Genomic DNA, 23393 nt, shown 5'->3' with positions numbered 1-23393 from the left:
AGATGTTTTGAGCACTTTGTTGTTGTTATTGTTGTTTTATGCCCATAGCCCTATAGCAGTGGTTCTCAAAGTGGGGTCCGGGGACCCCCAGAGGTCCCAGGCAGCCCCAGCAAAAAGGGGAATAAATAGTTTTCACTCGAATACCATCCATAAGTAACACAATGACAGAATGTATGACTCATTTGGTCATGGATTCCATACTACACCTTCTGTAGTAAAACATCTCAAAGCAAAAATCTGATCAGATGGGGGACCCTGGGTCCGTGGTCTACAGTTTAGGGGTCCTGAGTCCTGAAATGAAAAGGTTTGAGAACCACTGCCCTATAGGAATCTACTGGAGAGCTGCTCACACAACAATTGATTGGGCAGAACATGATGAGGATATAAGTTATTTAGGGGCTAGTCACTGTTCTGCTTTAAAAGATTGTGAGGCTTGTGTGACCTGATCAATGAGGTTCACATCTCAGCAGCCGTCTGTCTCTATCAGCCACTTTTAGCTGAATGAAAACATCAATGTTATTCCTTCCTTCCCTCCATGTATGACCTCCTCCTCGCATTCCTCTATCATCAGACTCCCTCTCTCTCGTGTTGTTCCCTCCCCTCTCCACCGAGCTGCACACACTGTTCTCCTCCACGCTCGTGTTTGTCTTCTCCGCTTGGTATTCGCCCGCAGAGTCAACGTTACGCGCGGCCAACTGATCTGTTTTTCCCCTTTCCCCATCGAGTCCCTTCCATACCCCCACACCTCCCCCCCCCTCCCCTCCTCGCACCGCGCTCCTCGCATGTAGTAATAATAATTACTGGAAAACATCCATTTTGCTGGGCGACCGCATTGAGCTCGTATGGTTGAGGCGCATGCATCCAGAGAGAGGCAGCAGGAGAACTGTGGTGCTCACACTCACAACGATATGGGGCCAAAAATCATGTCTCAGTATTTTTAGACCGAATGCCGATCCAATGCACGATATATGTCTCGGTATTTTGTCCACAAAGTGCTGCTAAATGTTCGGTTGTAAGTCAAAGCCACATGTTGAGATGTCACAAACACTTTTATTCAAATAAATAATAAAATAATAAATAAAACAAAATGCAAAGACAGGGTTTCCTTCTCTGTGTATTCACGGTGCGTTCACAAAATATTTACTCAATGAGATGTTTTGATAAATAATCATCAGTAATGTGGGATATAACGACTAAGTGGGTAAAGGGGCAAATACTAGAACAGTCTGGTTAGGTTCAGAAAATGACATCACTTTAACTTGACTGTAATGCAGCCTTTAAAACCAGGAAAAGACAACACTTATGCCATATCACCATATCACAAATCGATATCCAACATGTAAGATGATATCTAGTCTCATATCAGGATATCAATCCTACATTTCCCTGCCCTACACCCACACACACAGCTGGGCTGGGCTCTGACTGACAGACAGGCTGCACGGGCAGCTGAAGGAGAAATAAGAGGCTCTGTCTATACTTAAGGTGACCTTAAAGCTGAGGGTGGTTTAATACCTGCAGAGTACAGCCACACAATCAGCGGTAATGGCCCGGCAGTGTGGGGGTAGAAAGGCCATAACGCGTGGGGCGACAGCGCATCCATCAAAGGTAAGCCCACGTGACCGCGCGCGCGCAACATACGTGTGCGCGTAATCCCGTCGGTCAAACATGCTCTAAATCCACGCGCACGTCTTCTGACATCGAACCCACATAAAAGGCAGATGTAACGTCCCCGCCCCGTTACAGCACAACACGGGCTCGGATGCGACGAGCCGCGGGTGGTGGATGTCAGCGGCGGTCACATGGGCACTCTCTCATTATTCGACATGTCCGTATAAATAGCTGCACTGCTGCGATGGCGAGGAGGAGGACAGTAAGTATAATCCCCTGATCTCGCTCTGCAACTCGCCCGGCCATCTCGCCCGTGCCAGGCGGGGCCAGATGGCGGGTAGGGATATCCGTCCCATCTGCCAACCCAGAGAAGCACAGCGGCCAAGCAGATTACGACTTCGCTGACACACTGATCTACTATCGCACCTCTCTCTCTACTGTATGTACTGTACGAGGGTGGAGAGACCAAAGACAGTGACAGAGAGAGAGAGAGAAAAAGAAAGAAAGAAAGAAAGAAAGAAAGAAAGAAAGAAAGAAAGAAAGAAAGAAAGAAAGAAAGAAAGAAAGGAAAGACAGACAGACAGACAGACAGACAGGCAGGCAGGCAGGCAGACAGACAGACAGACAGGCAGGCAGACAGACAGACAGACAGACAGACAGACAGACAGACAGGAGCAGCGGCATGCAGTGATCCAGTGGAACATGACACGTGTGTGTGTAATAGTGTGTGTGTGTAATAGTGTGTGTGTGTAATAGTGTGTGTGTGTGTGTGTGTGTGTAATAGTGTGTGTACTCTACTAGCTCTGGCACACAGATGTGAGGGGAGCGTGGAGTGTGAATGTGTTCATGCAAACTGACAAAGCATCCCATACAGTCTGACTGGTGATCCTGCAGTACAGTCTGACTGGTGATCCTGCAGTACAGTCTGACTGGTGATCCTGCAGTACAGTGAATGACTGGTGATCCTGCAGTACAGTGAATGACTGGTGATCCTGCAGTACAGTGAATGACTGGTGATCCCGCAGTACAGTGAATGACTGGTGATCCCGCAGTACAGTGAATGACTGGTGATCCCGCAGTACAGTGAATGACTGGTGATGCCGCAGTACAGTGAATGACTGGTGATCCCGCAGTACAGTGAATGACTGGTGATCCCACAGTACAGTGAATGACTGGTGATCCCACAGTACAGTGAATGACTGGTGATCCTGCAGTACAGTGAATGACTGGTGATCCTGCAGTACAGTGAATGACTGGTGATCCTACAGTACAGTGAATGACTGGTGATCCCGCAGTACAGTGAATGACTGGTGATCCTGCAGTACACTGAATGACTGGTGATCCCGCAGTACAGTGAATGACTGGTGATCCCGCAGTACAGTGAATGACTGGTGATCCTGCAGTACACTGAATGACTGGTGATCCCGCAGTACAGTGAATGACTGGTGATCCCGCAGTACAGTGAATGACTGGTGATCCCGCAGTACAGTGAATGACTGGTGATCCCACAGTACAGTGAATGACTGGTGATCCCACAGTACAGTGAATGACTGGTGATCCTGCAGTACAGTGAATGACTGGTGATCCTGCAGTACAGTGAATGACTGGTGATCCTACAGTACAGTGAATGACTGGTGATCCCGCAGTACAGTGAATGACTGGTGATCCTGCAGTACACTGAATGACTGGTGATCCCGCAGTACAGTGAATGACTGGTGATCCTGCAGTACAGTGAATGACTGGTGATCCCGCAGTACAGTGAATGACTGGTGGTCCCGCAGTACAGTGAATGACTGGTGATACCGCAGTACAGTGAATGACTGGTGATCCCGCAGTACAGTGAATGACTGGTGATCCCGCAGTACAGTGAATGACTGGTGATCCCGCAGTACAGTGAATGACTGGTGATCCCGCAGTACAGTGAATGACTGGTGATCCCGCAGTACAGTGAATGACTGGTGATCCTGCAGTACAGTGAATGACTGGTGATCCTGCAGTACAGTGAATGACTGGTGATCCCGCAGTACAGTGAATGACTGGTGATCCCGCAGTACAGTGAATGACTGGTGATCCCGCAGTACAGTGAATGTGGGGTGTTAAAGCTGAGAGAGGGAAGGGAAGTGAAGAGAAGGCGCTCTGTGTCTGTGTGTTACAGAGTGCGGCTAAGAGGATTAGCTAAACGCCTGTGCCCAGCCCGGCTACACAGAGCTGTGGAAATCCCACTGCAATCACAACCCCCAACCCTAACCCACCCCCCACTTACCCAGCTCCCCCCCGAAAATATGGAACATATATCTCATACCCGATGGACCATTCGCCCTGGAGTCCCAGGCAGCCCTCTGACCTCTCTAGGCCAGGCCAATCCATCCATGTCCAAAAATGGTAAAAAAATTAACTCAATCTTTCACGAAAACAACATATGGGCCTGTTTCAATCTAGCCTAGCAACAACAAAACACCTTAACAAAACACTAGCCTCCAAATCAGTTAAAACATATGCATGAGTCTGGACTATCAATGGGGGGGAAATGGCCTAGACGACACACCAGAAGCCATTAAGCTAACCAATATAACAACAAAGCACTCTACGGAGCAGCAGGGCCTCAAACTAAGTCCTGAAAGATGGGTGACGAAATATGAAACATTTTATCTTTTTACGACTAAATTCTCCAAATACGTTCATCCAATACGCACTTTGTGGTTAGCGGACTTTTATTGGTCCCAGATGCCGGTCCCCGCTTCACGGAGACAGGCAGGCCTTTAGACATAGATCCGTCAACATGAGCGAGAACAGCTTGGAGCAACACCGCTGTGGGACACATGCCAAAACGCCTGGCATGATCCTAGCCCTCCAGCTGCTGCATCAAACACAGACGCTGACGCCATGACTGGAAACGCTAAAAACGGACAACTCAGCCGACTGGGAGCCCCGAACTTAACCCAGACCAAGACCTTCTGATAGACGGACATGCAGAGAGAGAGAGAGAGAGAGACAGAGACAGAGAGAGATAAAGGGGGAGACAGAGAGAGAGACACACACACACACACACACACACACACACAGAGAGACAGAGGGGGAGAGAGACACACACAGAGAGACAGAGAGGGAGACAGAGAGAGAGAGAGAGAGACAGAGGGGGAGAGAGACACACACAGAGAGATAAAGGGGGAGACAGAGAGAGACACACAGAGAGAGACAGAGGGGGAGAGAGACACACACAGAGAGACAGAGAGGGAGACAGAGAGAGAGAGAGAGAGAGAGACAGAGCAAGAAAGAGACGGACAGAGAGAGAGAGAGAGACAGAGGGAGAGACAGACAGACAGAGAAAGACAGAGCGAGAGAGAGACAGACAGAGAGAGAGACAAAGCGAGAGATACAGAGAGAGAGACAGACAAAAAGAGAGAGAGAGACAGAGAGACAGAGCGAGAGAGAGACAGAGGCAGACAGACAGAGAGAGACAGAGACAGACAGAGAGAGACAGAGGCAGACAGACAGAGAGAGACAGAGACAGACAGACAGAGACAGACAGACAGACAGAGACAGAGACAGACAGACAGACAGACAGACAGACAGAGACAGAGACAGACAGACAGACAGAGAGAGACAGAGACAGAGACAGACAGACAGAGGGGAGAAAACAGTTATTATGGGCAGACTCAAAAAGTTTGCACACGCCACATTCTTCTTTATTTTTTACTATTTTCCACATTTGAGAAGAACAGTAAAGACATCAGAAGTGTGAAATGACACAAATGGAACGATGCAGTGGCCAAGAAAGTGCGAAGTAAATTACGACTATCATATATTTGAGATACTTTAAAGTAGGCGCCCTTTGCCTTGATGGAAAGGGAAAGGCTCTGGAGGGACATTCAGACCAGGGGCGGCTCCAGGATTTCAGTTTTGGGTGGGCTCAACAAATGTAGGCTGGGCCCATCTTGGCGGCACCCGATTTGGCGGCACCCAAAGGGTGCCGCCAAAAAAAAATTTGAGGTCTTTTTTTTACATTTTTAGCGATATTTAGAGGAATATCTCATTTAAATTAATGATTTGAGGGCTTTTTTTTACCTTTTTTAGCTACACTGTACATTACAACAACAACTGAAGCGCCAAATTTAACTCCCGTCAGTACTTGAAGTCTAATATAACAGTTTTATTTTTCTTTTATTGTTAGAAAGAGTCAGGAAACGTTTTTGTGTGTTTATTTTGTATTCAAATGTTCGTTTTAAAAATTAATTAATTAAAAAAACATATATATATATAAAAAAAAAAAAAAAAAAAAAAAAAATCTGATTGGGCCTGGGGAAAAAGTGGGTGGGCCTAGGCCCGCCAGGCCCAATACTGGAGCCGCGCCTGATTCAGACTATAAGGCATCAACTTCACTATTTGTCCAAGAAACCCATTTCAAGCATGTAAGCATAAGCTGTTAGATCAAAATTCAACGCTGACGAAGGCTACGTGCTGAAACGCGTACGTTGTACTACTTTGAAACAGGAATAAAAAACCCTCAAAAGGACATCTTCGAGTGCTGGCTCCTTCTCTACTGCTTCTTAGAAACTCTTGTGCCTTGCACCTAAAACCCCTTTTTTTGTCCGGTGAGTGTGCGGGCTGATAGCTCCCCAGCTATATCTGCTTTGATCAAAATGGCTTCAGTAAGATCATGAAAAACATATAGTACATTCAAATCAGGTGCTCCTCGCTCCCCGACTTGCCGAATCTATCGACAACAAGCACTGAATGGGTAGAAAAGTTTGGCGGGGGAAACACGCACAGCCAGAAGAGCGCGTGTGTGAGAGTGTCTTGGAGACGTAATGGGGTGATGGGGGAGGAGTGTGTCAAAGGTAGATTAGAGGAAGAAGAAGGTGATGAAACCTCCAGCAGGGCGGCGCCGGGCAGCTGCAGCTCGTCCCTGACCCACAGAGGGAAATCGGGGTGACAGTGCCAAGGCCCTGCCCCCCTGCCGTGCTATAACCCTTATAAGGCCATCCAGACACTGAGGCAAACACACCCACTGCAGGCAGACAGGCCCACTCAGACATGGAGAGAGAGAGAGAGAGAGAGAGAGAGAGAGAGAGAGAGTTTGTTTGAAAAGTGCCTTTACACTGTCAAGCGGGGGAGTTGTAAGTCTAAGAGAGTGCAAACATAGACTGAAAAAAAAAAAAGATGGGGTGTAGTCACCATTACGTCACCCATTGGTTTCTGGACTGCCGTTTTGAAGCATTGAGTTTCGCATTGTGACCGTCGCCATCTTGGAGCCAGGAGCGACGTAAATAGCACCGCCTGCTATTGGTCGGTGATCGGCGAGCTGCGCAATCAATCACTGGACAGGAGACCTGTCAATCACACCCCAAACTATAGTCTGCTTTATCGTCTATTTTACTCTAAACGTGTGAGTAAAAAAAGAAATCACCCTCCCGTACATTTGTCATGAAAGGGGGAAATATGGCTATAGGCCCATTTGGAGTGGACGTCACAGGGTTAGTTTTGGATACCGCATGGCGGTATCCAAAACTCTGAGGAAGCAAGTGAAACGGAAACTAGAGAGATCCCTGGAATACAGGAAAAACGCTGGACATTCCCACTATGAATATGAGTACGTCCCGCACTGCAACTTTGGCGATGTAGTTGGATCCTAGACCCATCCTGACAGTGAGTACGGGTCAGGAAACCTCACCCCATTGAAAGAGTTCGCTTATTTTGTGTAAGATAACCTGTCTGTTGCTGGCAAAGCTTTAAAATATGTGGATGAGGCGTCCGGATCTTCCATATTTCTATGACAGCTGAACCGCTAGTTCAGTTGAACTTTCTCCAAGTAGTTCGGCTCCGTCCACAATATACGTTATCGCGGTTTACAAACATAAAAAGGGTCTATAGACTATAGAGACAAACCTTTTTTTTGGTAACAGGTTGTAAACTTGTTTAATCCTGTTGTAAAGTCGGGGGTGAATGGGAAAAGACTACCTTTTGGACCCAGCCTCAAGTAGCCATTCCAGGAACTACAGTTTTTTGGTACTTCTGCCTTGGCCTCATTTTTCAGAATTGGAACTTGGGGCTTGAGTACTACCAAGCAGGAACATCTCAACGCCAATTATGGACGATAACTCTCTATCTCTATTGGTTCTTCTATCTGTCTATCACCACCTCTTCCTTCCTTTCCCTTTGCTTCTTTAGTCTCACATTATCGTCTATTGACACACTAGTCCAGTACACACACACACACACACACACACACACACACACACACACAAACACACACACACACACACAAACACACACACACACACACACACACACACACACACACACACACACACACACACACACACACACTCCTAGGCTAAAATGACCCAAACTATCCAACCATGCAGCACGCAGCCTGGGGTTCAAAGGTTATCCCAGACCACCACAAGCCAGCTCCAATAAATATCGACATTCCTCCTGCCCAATTAATTGCTGGGCTTTGGAACACACAGGGGGCCGAAATGGCTCCCAGAGGACAAATGTGCTGGAATTGATTAAGACTAGAGTGCATAAAGAGACTAGAGTGCTGCAAGACTTCTCACATATTCCTCCAACTAATTAATATCAAGTCACTATTCAAATTGGAGTGTATGAAAAAATGATGATGGTGGCAGCAATGGTGTTGCTTTTTAATAGCCAGAGATACTAAATTGTGTAAGACATCTTAATAAGTGCTAAACCTTGAAATCATCCAACAGTAATGGTTTTTCTACTGTAACACTAATGACCCGGAACGGCGCACACAGTCTCCGTGCACTTTATCTCTGCACACACAATTTGTAACGACGCCGTTTCATCACGTTACGTTCCTATTTAATCTGTAGATAATCCCTCTGTCCATATTGTTTTATGCGTCACTCACTCCACACGGACGGTAGCCTGAGAACCACGACTTTAATCCTAAAGTGAATGTCAGCAGAGAGGAGTGGAGGGCTGAGTGGGCGTATCACTGACACACTTACACGGATTTTATGCATCTAATATAAAACCAAATCGCCCGGGCCTTCTCTCTCATGTCTCTCTCTCTCTCGCTCATGTCTCGCTCATGTCTCTCTCACGTCTCTCTCTCTCTCACGTCTCTCTCACGTCTCTCTCTCTCTCTCTCTCATGTCTCTCATGTCTCTCTCATGTCTCTCTCTCTCTCACGTCTCTCTCTCTCTCTCACGTCTCTCTCTCTCTCATGTCTCTCTCATGTCTCTCTCTCTCTCATGTCTCTCTCTCATGTCTCTCTCTCTCCGTCTTCCTCCAAACCTTCTGTCGTGTTTGACCTTCTCTTAGTGCAGACTTGCTTTCCTTTGAAGTGTAGCCCTGGCATAGCCTATAATATATGTCTGCTTTATTGAAGCAGTCAGCCAGCTGCGCGCAGCCAGTGGATTGACCCGACTGTGTCTTTGCTCAGTCTTGCTGAGCTCATATATGCGCTCGCATCAGGAATCAATTAAGGTAACTTGATGTAGCTCTATAGCAATAACATTTGGCACCACTGAGGAGGCTTTCAGAGTAAAAGCACGGCTATATTTGGTTTGAAGGGTGGGAATGTGTGAACACTGTGTTGAAGAAATACCTCTTTGGTTATTTTCTCCAGCAGGCAGTGGTCAGTAAAGGGGTTGGCTACTGCAAACTGTTTTAGAGCATGTTGGCATGTGACCTAAGGTCAGGTGGCCCGGCTACCAGCTGTCGCTCTGTGTGTGTGTGTGTGTGTGTGTGTGTGTGTGTGTGTGTGTGTGTGTGTGTGTGTGTGTGTGTGTGTGTGTGTGTGTGTGTGTGTGTGTGTGTGTGTGTGTGCGCGCGTGCGTGTGTGTGTGCGTGCGTGCATGCGTACATGCGCATGCATGCATGCAGTGAATGTCTCTACGCATGTGTGAGTGAGTTTGTGTATGCATCACGAGCTGGTGCGTGTTGTTGGTCCGCGGGGGCTTCGCAGGTTCCTCTTGACCTACATATTGTATTGCTCCCCACGATCAACTGCACCCAAATCTGTGTTAATCAGCAGACCTCACTAGCCGATCCGTCTGCTGCCCGCGAGCGAGCAGAGCACAGTGACCAAGTAAAAGCAGATCAGCAGACCTCATTAGGACACAAGAAACAATAAGCCCCGATTTTCACTTCTCTGAGCCGTGTCCCTCCAGAGCCGGGCCCGCCCCCCGACCATCTTATATAGTGTCACGACTCTGCCTGAGGGGGCAGCAGGAGGCGGGGTGGGGGGGTCAGACTGCCCCGCCCCCCCCAACCCCGCTCTCTTTCTTCTTAGTTAACACAATCTTATGGTAATGTAGAGAAACGGCAAATCTGTAAGGCTATATTTCCCAGCTGACCGGGAAATGTGGAGAAAAAAGCAAGCCCCGCCTGCCCGGTGGCGCGAGTCGATGCCGGCGAGTTGGTTAAGGTTAGTCAAGTAAAGCGAGTTGGTTAAGGTTAGTCAAGTAAAGCAAGTTGGTTAAGGTTAGTCAAGTAAAGCAAGTTGGTTAAGGTTAGTCAAGTAAAGCAAGTTGGTTAAGGTTAGTCAAGTAAAGCGAGTTGGTTAATCTTAGTCAAGTAAAGCAAGTTGGTTAAGGTTAGTCAAGTAAAGCAAGTTGGTTAAGGTTAGTCAAGTAAAGCAAGTTGGTTAAGGTTAGTCAAGTAAAGCGAGTTGGTTAAGGTTAGTCAAGTAAAGCGAGTTGGTTAAGGTTAGTCAAGTAAAGCAAGTTGGTTAAGGTTAGTCAAGTAAAGCAAGTTGGTTAAGGTGTTAGGGTTATGGTTTAGGTTAGGCCATGGCATGTCCCGGATCGGATAACACCAAAGGCCCAATTATACTCTACATACATTAAAGACGGAGGCGGACAGAGCCCTCTGTCCGTACTCTGCGTTCATTTCGTGCGTTTTCTGTCCGTCCTCTGAACGCTTACGGATATGCATGAAACGCAGCAGAACCACACACACACTCACACATTTGACTCTCTACTGCCCACTGGTGGATGTATTGCTTTAACATGATACCAACGTGAAAGACGCATGAAAGTATGTGGGCAGTGACGATTACACCGTTTGAAACGGACGCGTTTATTTACGTATGAAAATGGAGTATAAATGAGCCTTAAGACGGAATCTACAGATTTGCGGTTTCTCTACATTTACTGTAACAAGCATTCAGTTGCCAAAGGAAAAAGAGAAGAGCCATCTTCATCTGTCCATGCTGTCTTTCACTGTTGGGTGAATTCGCTAGTAGTCTTACAACATGTGTGAAGATGTGTGAGGAAATCTGTGACAATCACACGCATTCTCAATCCTGGGGAAAATGTGTGAATACTGTGTGTAGATATTGATAAGTTGTTTTAAGTTTTGTTGTTTTTTCTCGGTGGGTGCTTTTACCCCGAGCGCCACATGCATACATTTGAGTACTATATGTGTTCTGCCATGTCCTACATACTGCCATTGAGTTAGACAGGACAACTACACAAAACACTCTTGTGGTATAACTCTACTGTGGCGCTTCAAGCTTCCACCACTTCTTTCCGCGCGTAGCCCTGCTGTGTGTGGGCTTGAATTAATTAATTGGACAACTTCCCCTTCCTTACCTCTGGAGTTGGTAGCCATGTCTGCCACCTTCTGAAAGGGTAGATAGGGTTGGGTACCGAAATCAGTCTGCTGAGAGCGCATCTGCGTGTAAAATGTTCCAAATAAATAACAATGTTGAAATTGATAAGTTTGGATAAGGTACCGTTGGGTACCGGTACCGAATTCCAGGTATCGGAACCAGTATCGGTTCAAATGTGAACGGTACCCAACCTGAGAGAGAGAGAGAGAGAGAGTGAGAGAGAGAGAGGATAGCGCTACTCCATAAGCCCATATGCAACATCGCTGGCCAAATGTGTTGCTGATTTCTGTTGAAAAGCAGACAGTTATGTGAGCAGATCATTCTCCTCCTCCTCACCATCTGCCTGCTCTTCTACTACACTATTCTAGTTTGAATCTAGTTTGTTCCAGTAGGGAAATACTATTCAGCGTGGAACACCCCCAAAGACAGAAACAAAGCAAACTGCCCATAAAGAATTGGCAAATGCTCTCTTTCGGCTTTTTCCACCACTTCTTTTTCCGCGCGTAGCCCTGCTGTGTGTGGGCTTGAATTAATTGGACAACTTCCCCTTCCTTACCTCTGGAGTTGGTAGCCATGTCTGCCACCTTCTGAAAGGCATCGAGAAAGGCCACTGCTGCCAGAATTGTCGTCCTGTAAAAAGAACGGCACACATTTATTGCGCCGTTACAGTATTGCAAAAAAGAAAAAAAGTCTAGAAATATTGCACAGACAGGAATTTGTCACCGACGGTTTACCGTTCGTCGGCGTTCTTGGAAGGAGCAGAGCGAGCTGTTTCTCACCTGAGTTGAGAGTGCAGCTTGGTGGCCTTGGCACTGAAGTCTTCCCACACAGGGTAGGAGCTCTGATAAGAGAAGAGGAAAGAAGGTAGTCAAATCAACCTGACGTCGTAGCTCTCCGAGGACGGCACACACACACACACACACACACACACACAAGCATTTTAGCAGGAACTAACCTCACACATATATTGTGTACAAACGTAGTCAAGAAGACGTGATGATCGCCACAATAATAGCATAGACTCTCTGGCACAACTTGATAAACGCTCAATGTCACGTTTATTCACAGTACGTGCACTTTTCTATCAAAAAGTCATAGCGATAAGATACAAAGTCCACAATAGGAATCCAAATAAAGAATGACTGGAGAGAGAACCTGGCTTCTGGCCTTGGGTTTGGAAACAGGTTGGTGTGTGTGTGTGCTTCTATTATGTGCTCTCACTTGTCTTTCAAAAGGAAAACACACTCTCTCCTCTCCCATGGGTCGCTGCTGTAGGCGGGTATTAACATGTGTGCACGCATGTAGTGCATGTATGGTCTGTGTAGGCTCGTGCATGTGTGTGTGTGTGTGTGTGTGTGTGTGTGTGTGTGTGTGTGTGTGTGTGTGTGCACGGGACAGGTAGCACGCCTGCTCTTTGAGGAACAAGGATCAGATTTAGCCCGGGATCATCACACGGTGCCTGGGGCTATCAGAGCAGCAGCTCAAACATAAAACACATTCAGGACTAGATCCCATTAGAACAACAGCTTGAGCCCTGGAGAGACTAAAGCAGAGGGAGGAGGACACACCCCTTATCTGCCTCTTTTGACAGGAAGGAGGCAGAAGAGGCCACACATTCTCACTATATATATACAGTAGTACTGTAGCAAGCAACCTGTAAACACTCTTCATCATAAATACCTTCGCGTTAACGACACGACTGCTTCGAAGTCGTCTCTTGGCTATAAAGCCTCTGTCTCGGGAAAGTGATTTAGTGACTACCATTGCTGACAAAATGTTTGCCGTGGAGCCTCCCGGCCGCGCTGTCTTAACTTGGACTCCAACAGGTGGCTAATTAGCTTGTGTGGCGCGCGCCTCCCAAGGGCAGGAGAGATGCTGCTGCCAAGACAGCTGAGGGAGGAGGCTGAAGACGAGAGCCACACGCAGCGCAACAGGGAGACGCTCACCAGGGACACACCACTCCCTTCATCCACAGTCAGCAGCTCCCAGGGAGGTGAGGGGGGACAGACTGTCTGTCTGTCTGTCTGTCTGTGACACTCACAGATAGACAGAGATAGATAGGGTTGGGTACCGAAATCAGTCATTTTGGGTACTGGCCAAATTACATTGGTACTACCGAGTATCGATTCATCAAGTCATCAAAATCTCAGTACCTGCTGAGAGCGAATTTGTGTGTAAAATGTTCCAAATAAATAACAATGTTGAAATTGATCAGTTTGGATAAGGTACCGTTGGGTACCGGTACCGAATTCCAGGTATCAGAACCAGTATCGGTTCAAATGTGAACGGTACCCAACCTGAGAGAGAGAGAGAGAGAGAGAGAGAGAGTGAGAGAGAGGATAGGGCTACTCCATAAGCCCATATGCAACATCGCTGGCCAAATGTGTTGCTGATTTCTGTTGAAAAGCAGACAGATATGTGAGCAGATCCTTCTCCTCCTCCTCCTCCTCACCATCTGCCTGCTCTTCTACTACACTATTCTTTCCATCTTATCCAATGCCCACCATCAATTCACCTGCCAGTTATATAACTCCAACAGGTGCTGCTTTATCAAGACTCAAGACATGTTGTGCGTAAAGAGGCTGAGCAGTGCAAGTTATTGTCCACTCTATGTTTATATCGAAGTGTATAGGTGTGTGTGACCAGTTGGTTCCTCTTGGACCCCTTGAGTGGGACCCCACACACAACATTCCTTACAAGCACATAAGCACCCTATATGGACGGTATCACCACATTATTGTCGATATGTTTTTTCTTTGTTTTTTGTTTCCTGTGTCTGAGCTTGTTTGTTCGTTTTGTTTGTATTTTGTTAAAATTGAAATTGAAAAAAAAATATATATATATATGTATTATATAAAAAAAAGTGTATAGGGTGTGTGTATAACTGTGTTGTGTAGTCCCTCACAGCTGGGTGGGAATCGAACTCGGAACCTCCCGGCGTACTCTTAGTGAGGAGGCCAAAAGCCATGGGCTCTAGTAGCATCTGTTGCTCGAGCGTCTCTTGAGGTCTCGGTGAGTGAGGTTTTACTCGCTGCACAGCACTACCTGCTGGCCACCGCTACATGTGTATTGTGTACATTACGATGCCTTCACTACAGCAAAATCAGACACAGAATGCACAGAATAAGCCACGCTGCTAGCTAGGTCGCTCTAAGGGTTAAAACACCACAGAATGCACAGAATAAGCCACACTGCTAGGTCGCTCTAAGGGTTAAAACACTACAGAATGCACAGAATAAGCCACGCTGCTAGGTCGCTCTAAGGGTTAAAACACTACAGAATGCACAGAATAAGCCACGCTGCTAGGTCGCTCTAAGGGTTAAAACACTACAGAATGCACAGAATAAGTCACGCTGCTAGGTCGCTCTAAGGGTTAAAACACCACAGAATGCAGAGAATAAGCCACACTGCTAGGTAGCTCTAAGGGTTAAAACACTACAGAATGCACAGAATAAGCCACGCTGCTAGGTCGCTCTAAGGGTTAAAACACTACAGAATGCACAGAATAAGCCACGCTGCTAGGTCGCTCTAAGGGTTAAAACACTACAGAATGCACAGAATAAGCCACGCTGCTAGGTCGCTCTAAGGGTTAAAACACTACAGAATGCACAGAATAAGCCACGCTGCTAGGTCGCTCTAAGGGTTAAAACACTACAGAATGCACAGAATAAGCCACGCTGCTAGGTCGCTCTAAGGGTTAAAACACTACAGAATGCACAGAATAAGCCACGCTGCTAGGTCGCTCTAAGGGTTAAAACACCACAGAATGCACAGAATAAGCCACGCTGTTAGGTCGCTCTAAGGGTTAAAACACTACAGAATGCACAGAATAAGCCACGCTGCTAGGTCGCTCTAAGGGTCAAAACACTACAGAATGCACAGAATAAGCCACGCTGCTAGGTCGCTCTAAGGGTTAAAACACCACAGAATGCACAGGATAAGCCACGCTGCTAGGTCGCTCTAAGGGTTAAAACACTACAGAATGCACAGAATAAGCCACGCTGCTAGGTCGCTCTAAGGGTCAAAACACTACAGAATGCACAGAATAAGCCACGCTGCTGGGTCGCTCTAAGGGTTAAAACACTACAGAATGCACAGAATAAGCCACGCTGCTGGGTCGCTCTAAGGGTTAAAACACTACAGAATGCACAGAATAAGCCACGCTGCTAGGTCGCTCTAAGGGTTAAAACACTACAGAATGCACAGGATAAGCCACGCTGCTAGGTCGCTCTAAGGGTTAAAACACTACAGAATGCACAGAATAAGCCACGCTGCTAGGTCGCTCTAAGGGTTAAAACACTACAGAATGCACAGAATAAGCCACGCTGCTAGGTCGCTCTAAGGGTTAAAACACCACAGAATGCACAGGATAAGCCACGCTGCTAGGTCGCTCTAAGGGTTAAAACACTACAGAATGCACAGAATAAGCCACGCTGCTAGGTCGCTCTAAGGGTCAAAACACTACAGAATGCACAGAATAAGCCACGCTGCTGGGTCGCTCTAAGGGTTAAAACACTACAGAATGCACAGAATAAGCCACGCTGCTGGGTCGCTCTAAGGGTTAAAACACTACAGAATGCACAGAATAAGCCACGCTGCTAGGTCGCTCTAAGGGTTAAAACACTACAGAATGCACAGAATAAGCCACGCTGCTAGGTCGCTCTAAGGGTTAAAACACTACAGAATGCACAGAATAAGCCATGCTGCTAGGTCGCTCTAAGGGTTAAAACACTACAGAATGCACAGAATAAGCCATGCTGCTAGGTCGCTCTAAGGGTTAAAACACCACAGAATGCACAGGATAAGCCACGCTGCTGGGTCGCTCTAAGGGTTAAAACACTACAGAATGCACAGAATAAGCCACGCTGCTAGGTTGCTCTAAGGGTTAAAACACTACAGAATGCACAGAATAAGCCACGCTGCTAGGTCGCTCTAAGGGTTAAAACACCACAGAATGCACAGGATAAGCCACGCTGCTAGGTCGCTCTAAGGGTTAAAACACTACAGAATGCACAGAATAAGCCACGCTGCTAGGTCGCTCTAAGGGTTAAAACACTACAGAATGCACAGGATAAGCCACGCTGCTAGGTCGCTCTAAGGGTTAAAACACCACAGAATGCACAGAATAAGCCACGCTGCTAGGTCGCTCTAAGGGTTAAAACACTACAGAATGCACAGGATAAGCCACGCTGCTAGGTCGCTCTAAGGGTTAAAACACTACAGAATGCACAGGATAAGCCACGCTGCTAGGTCGCTCTAAGGGTTAAAACACCACAGAATGCACAGAATAAGCCACGCTGCTAGGTCGCTCTAAGGGTTAAAACACTACAGAATGCACAGGATAAGCCACGCTGCTAGGTCGCTCTAAGGGTTAAAACACCACAGAATGCACAGAATAAGCCACGCTGCTAGGTCGCTCTAAGGGTTAAAACACCACAGAATGCACAGAATAAGCCACGCTGCTAGGTCGCTCTAAGGGTTAAAACACTACAGAATGCACAGGATAAGCCACGCTGCTAGGTCGCTCTAAGGGTTAAAACACTACAGAATGCACAGGATAAGCCACGCTGCTAGGTCGCTCTAAGGGTTAAAACACCACAGAATGCACAGAATAAGCCACGCTGCTAGGTCGCTCTAAGGGTTAAAACAGGCCTGATGGGCTTGCTTGCATGGCCCGGCCAGGCAGCAGGAATGAGGTCAGATGTCTGTCTCAGACTGTGGACATCAACACTGTGCTGACTAAGGGCTTCTGCCTCCATTCATCTGCAGCGCTTATCAATACATGGCCCGCCTCTTTGTCTCCCTCTCCGCTGGCATGAGCGCCACACAAAAGGAAATATATGAAACCAGCGCTGCCAATAGCCGGTTTCACTCAGCCTCTCTGACAAACGAGGGCCCATAAATAGTCGGTGTCCAGCGGCGCCATGCTCCTGTGAGTGAGCGGTCGATAAGAAATTTGTTAGGTTGAAAGTGGCGCCTGATGCTCAGTTTATATGGTGTTATATATTAACGCTTTGTAGGACGAGCAGCATCCTTGACAATGACAGGACTGTGGGCTGCTAGCAGGGCTGATGAATGCGTTCACACTTTCCATCTGTTGCCCTGAAGAACAACAGACCACCCTGGTTCAACTTACTTGACCCCCTCCCCCTACTATACTACTACTACTACTACTACGACACACACACACACACACACGCACACGCACACACACACACATAAGAGACATCAATCATCCCCAGAAATCTATCTTTCCTCATGTTATACACAAATAGCATGCAGCTCAAAATATGTATACATATGTATACAAATATACACACATACACACACACACACACACACACACACACACACACACACACACACACAAACATAAATATTGGCTTAGATACATTCAGTCAAATTAAAGTATGATAAAGCCTATTTGAATAAGACCTATATTTTGAACTACATAGAGCAGTGATGTCCTGCCTCAAGGCCAAACAGGAAGCACCATGATCAATATCCTCTATCCAATCCATCACTGGTTGTGTTGAGAGGTTGTATTGAGGTGATGGAGCTAGCAGCTGTTTGGCATGTTAGCCTTGTTAGCTTTATGAGCATCCTTCCATCCCTGGCATTATAGCTGGAAAACCTTTGAGCCTTGGATAAGAGAAGGTAGTCGTTTGGGGTCAACTGGTCTGGAACAGCCGAGCCAGAACATGTGTGCTGTGTGACAGATCTTCATCAATCCACTGCAATCAAAAAATAATCAAGCTTTGATTGCTATTTTACCATCATTTTACCCAGCTTTCCTTGATAGATAATAACACAAGTGATGATTCGATTCGATTGTGTATTTATTACTGAAGGCCATGGTGAGGTTAGGTTTGCAACCTCTGGGCCAAATGCACAAGCATCACCGTTTAAAAATAAATAGAATAAACATCACTCAGCTACTTAATACTGTAGCATGCTGTTAGTTTAACACAGATTGACACACTGACCAAATTGGCGTTGAAATCTAAGCAGTGGCTGACGGACCTGCTGCACATTATGCAAATAACACAAAGGGAAAGATGTTTCATCTGTCTATCTGTCCTACAGCGCTGTCTGTAACGTTAGTGGGGGAGGACTGCACTGGGTGAAAGAAACAAAGGCAGTAAAAAAATAAGCGTCTGATCAGGCACCATGCAATAATAAAGTGTCTACTTCAATGACAATGTAGATGTGCTACCTTCATGTCGTTCACGATGGCCTGGAATAATCCACCCAGCGCCCCACACTCCTTCTCCACGGACTCCATGTTATCAAAAAAACAAACAGAAAAGCTTCTGGTGGAAAACGATGCCAAAAATCAGACGTCCGACTGTTCAAATGGTTTCAAACATCGGAAATCAAGATGTTTTTTTTGTTCATTCGCCCTTCGTTGTCCTCTCAGCGAGCCGGGAGAGGAGGATGGGAAGCCGCACAGCCCACAGCCCGCAGCCTGTAGCGGAGGGAGGGAGCGCACAGACAAAAAGAAATGTGCTGCTCAATGGCACCGGTCGGGGGGTCAGTCGCTGGTTCTCTCGCTTCGGAAGCAGCGGAGGGATGGAGAGAAAGGGGCGCGCTGCGGCCGCACGCCGGGGCTCACTACTACAGCCACACAACGTGGAGGATGCGTGCGCCGTGGGTTCTCATGATCTTCCGATGATTCCAACACAAACAACGGGGAGATCTCAAATGTGACTGGGGAAGAAGGGGAGTTTGTGTGTTGGTGGGCAGGGGGGAGAGAGACCACGGGAGACGGGATCGGCCGCAGGTCTCGGGGACGCGCACTCCGTTGTAGTGGTGGTGGAGCAGCAGATGTCTCGGAGTCTCGTAATACGATCCATGGGAATGGAAAGGGGGCTGGCCTTTCTTTTTATTTTTTCTGTCACATAGGAGGAGGGGACAAGGAGGTACCCCCCCCCCCCCGCGCGCGCGATCTCTCCACCATACAAACAACAATTAACAAAAGTCTTCTTCATTCAAGAATTCCCTGAGATACAAGAGGATTTCCCCATGCAGTTTCTTACATGTGTATTCACGCACACGCCGGTGAATGCATCATTAGTATTAGCATCTCTGTGAGTAGGTCTTATAGTTGATATGTGGGTCATGATCGGCCCATTTCACAATTAGTTCATCTTTTGAAACGAATCAACAAAGTGAAATTCCCAATTAAGATTATTTCTGGCGCCTTTTCAAATCTAGTCTAATTTTCGGAAGATGAGCTATTTAATCATTACTCAGAAGCTTTCATTGATTTATGTTTCTTACATAAAAACCAAACCAGTTCTCAATTTTTTTCACATCAATGACAATAGTCCACATCGATGAGATTTTATCTCTCTGATGCAAATCTGAGAATATTTTTATTGTTAGATATTTGTGCAGAATCATCAATGGCAGAATCCCATAACTATCTAGCCTCAGAATTGAACTAGGCCTACTCATTTGTTTTGCTCAATATAGTCTCACACAAGGACCCCGTATTGGGGTCCATTCGCAAAGGCCCTATCCTACTTTGTCTTATGTGTAGCAATCACAATAAAACCGTACTTGTCTTAAACACAAGGTTGTTGTACAGTCAAATCGGGCTATTTGTGTTCTTAAATATTGTGTAGTGAAACAGCACCCTCTCTGCTGTGGCTATGGGTGGAAACCAGTGGGCTAGCACTGGCTTTGACAGAGGAAGCCACAGAAGTGATACTGAAAGCTGTAGTTCCTTGAATGCCCACTTGAAGCTGTATCCAGAAGGGAGTCATTCCCCCATTAACCCGTATGTTAAAATGGCCGAGGTTGTAACAGGATTAAACATGTTTGGGGTACGGTGGCGCAGTCGGTAGCGCTGTCGCCTCACAGTTAGAAGGTCCTGAGTTCGATTCTCGCCTGGGACACTGTGGGCGCTGTGCTTGTGTTCCCCGCATATCCTCAGTGCCTACTGCCCAGGTGGGTTATCTCGTCGAAAGGGCCTTTCTCTCTGTGTGGAGTTTGCATGTTCTCCCCGTGCTCCCCCCAGGGGGTTCCTCTGTATATAACCCCCCCACTAAAAACATGCAGAAGATCAGATCGTCATCGTCATCCGACCAGTGACGACAACATCCGAAGTTGGTCCCCGGGCGCTGTACGAGAAAGCGACCACTGCTCCTGGCCTGCCCCTCGGAGGAAAGGACATGCCTGGATGGGTTAAATGCAGAGGACACTTTTCACCGGCCACCGTCAGCATGAGTGTGTTGTGGCCACATGCATGTATTGTGGTGTTCGTGTGACAATAAAAGACGGGCTTGTCCGTTACGAGAGAGTTTACAGCCTGGTTCAAAAGATGGCTTTGGCTTAATTTCATCTTTATGATAACTGTACAGGTCTTGGGTTCGATTCCCACCTGGGATGCTGTTGGCACTGAGGGTATGTCTCCCCATGCCTCTGTGCCTGGTGTCCAGGTGGGCTATCTTGTGAAAAGGGTCTTTCTGTGTGGAGCATGTTCTCCCCGTGCTCACCTGTGGTTTCCTCCATATATGAACCCCCCACTAAAAACATGCAAGAAGATCATCACCGGGTGCTTCACTGCAGGCTGCCCACCGCTCCTGGCCTGAACCATGGAGGAGGACAACCAGGATGGGAAATTGCAGAGGACAAATTTCATGGCGCCTCTGAAGCATTTTCTCATGTAGCCTAGTTAAAAAACAAATTAATAATTGATAACCTCACAGAGTGAATGACAGCGCACGGGCAGTCAAGACAGACATCACAGTGCAACAGCAGTACCATGTAGCAGCTGAAAGCAAGAAATATAGGCTACAAAATCTATTGGCCTACCCGGTATATTGTAGCCTACAATAGGCTATAATAGATTTTGTAGCCTATATTTCTTGCTTTCCCTGCATGCTGCTCAGTCAGCGGCTTTTCACAGCAGCCTACAGCGTCTCTCCCTCTCCCCTCCTTGCATGCAGGAACCAGGAGTGAGTGAGTTGCTATGGTTACGGCACAGGGATGCTCTCTCTCTCTGCCCCCGAAAACAAGCCACACTCCAAGCTGAAGTCAAAAGGCAGCCCTGGAACATGTCGTAGTAGATGTCAAACTAGGTGAGAAGCCTTCAAATACTCTTTGAGGAAACCTGTAATAAGACAAGCTAGGAAGATCATTGCTGACCCCTCTCATGTCTTGTATTCAGAATACGAACTGCTTCCATCTGGCAGGCGTTACAGAGTCCCAATCAAGAACAAAAAAGACACCTCAACAGATACAAATACTCTTTCATCCCCATATCAGTCAGTCTCCTAAACTCAGGTCATAGGTAATGTATTGTTGATTGTACTGTAAATTATTGATGTTTGCACTTTGGTTGTGTGTTTGCACATGTCGGCACTGGTGTGCTATGCACTATTGTTTTTTGTTGTTGTTTTTGTTATGGCACTGTGTACCTATGTGGCAGCCTGTATGTCCAAGACAAATTTCCCTCGGGACAAATTAAAATAATCTTGATCTTGATCTTGATCTTGATACCAAAAAGACTGGCATGCTAGACTTTTCGTCGGGGTGTCATTGAGGCGTTCCAGACGCCAAAACCCTGGTCTTCACACCACAAGATGTAAAGAGACCCATTTGTCATTCCCGACGTTCATATTTGGGCCCGACGCTGGAAATGTGTCATTGTTTTATTGTGATTGCTACATGTATGAAAAAGTAGGGCCTTTGCGAATGGAGCCCGCAGTGAAAATACAGGGTCCTTGTGTGAGACTATGATTGAGTGAAACAAATGAGTACCGGTAGTCGAATTCTGAGGCTAATATTGATAATAATATAATATTGCAGTAGAGAGATAACAGAGGAAAATATCAAAATAGTAATTCTTCTGAATTCTCTAATTGTGTTAACTTCCTGTCAATTATATAATGGTGAAGCTTAGCAATTCAAGGGGCCCCTGGTAGTCCCCGGACCCCACATTGAGAACCACATGCCAAATAAACCACCACATAAGTCCTTCAGCTGTAAGTGAAAGAAGTACAGAGAGAGGGAGAGTTACCGTAAGTGGCCACCAGAGTGTTATGGATTTTAACCACATCATCACAGGGCTGTAATGGAGTGAGTGACTACAGGGGGCTGGGGGTCGCCCCACAGCATTCCTGGTAAACATCCTGTCAAAGCTGCACATCTGCCACACACACCTTCCCCTCTCCTCTGCCGGCTTTTCCCACAGGAGAGCCAGTCTTCATCTGCCTCCCATCCACTCCACCAGATGAGGCATGAATCAGTCCAGCTAAAAACGGCACCTCACGTCAGAGGGTGGTGTAAACCAGGGGTTCTCAACATGGGGTCCGGGGACCACAAGGGGTCCTTGAGGGGGTTCCAGGGGGTCCCCAGCAAACTGATGAATTGTTAAACTTCAACCACTATTTAATTTAAAAGAAGTTAACACAATTAGAGAATGTAGAAGACTTGACTATTTTGATTATTTTCTCTGTTATCTCTACCTACAAAGGTAGTCATGGAATTCTGTACAAAATTATCTCTAACAAATTATCTCAGATTTGGGTCTGCGAGGCAAGGTATCATCAAATGGGAGTCCGCGCCCCATTATAATGTGAACCAGATCAGGCATGTTTGATATGAAAAAGGTGGAGCATCACTAGTGTAAACTAACTGAGGAGAGGGCTCAGAGCCCAGGCAAGGAAAACTATCCATATTTGCCACAAATCAGAAAGATTATTTGATCAAACATGCCTCTCCTTTACCACAGCACTTCATTTCCCCTTAACACTAGAAAGACCACAGTGGTCATTTTGACCTTTTTGAAATGTATATGTGCAACTTTGTTGAATTAAAAAATACAATGCTGCTGGTACCTGACTTCCTAAAAGTGTCTGTATTGTCATTTATTAAAATAGTTTTTATATGAATTACACAAAAGGCAATCAAAATAGTATATTTTTTACCTAAAAAGACCATAGGCTGTCATTTTGACCTCACTGAATTTCCCAGGGTTCTAGACCTATTTTTCCCACGTTTTGGTGTTATTTCGTCTTTTCAAAAGATATCTTAACGCAATGAATGCATTCATCTCTCAATTGGGCATTTATCATAAGAGATTATAGAGTTTGGAATCTAGTGGTCAAAATGACCACTTATGGTCATTCTAGTAGTTATGGAATTCTGGTCCTTCTAGTGTTAAGGTTGGGTCAGTAAG

The 23393-nt window shown here is 46.5% G+C and overlaps 1 protein-coding gene across 1 annotated transcript in view; it reads right to left on the bottom strand.

The window, feature by feature from the left end:
• The window catches only part of mtss1la (MTSS I-BAR domain containing 2a), a gene marked incomplete at its 5' end in the record, with an annotated part of 33842 nt that extends 15354 nt beyond the window's left edge, over positions 1–18488 (bottom strand). Inside the window, 4 exons of the mRNA XM_083654760.1 lie at positions 1910–1967; positions 11760–11833; positions 11983–12044; positions 18420–18488. Of these exons, the coding sequence (XP_083510886.1) occupies positions 1910–1967; positions 11760–11833; positions 11983–12044; positions 18420–18488 (263 nt within the window). The remainder of the gene's footprint in view (positions 1–1909; positions 1968–11759; positions 11834–11982; positions 12045–18419) is intronic.
• Positions 18489–23393: the final 4905 nt, after the last annotated feature.

Source organism: Poromitra crassiceps, assembly GCF_964638095.1.
Source record: "Poromitra crassiceps genome assembly, chromosome: 18".
NCBI lineage: Eukaryota > Metazoa > Chordata > Actinopteri > Beryciformes > Melamphaidae > Poromitra > Poromitra crassiceps.
This window is presented reverse-complemented; position numbering and strand designations above follow the sequence as displayed.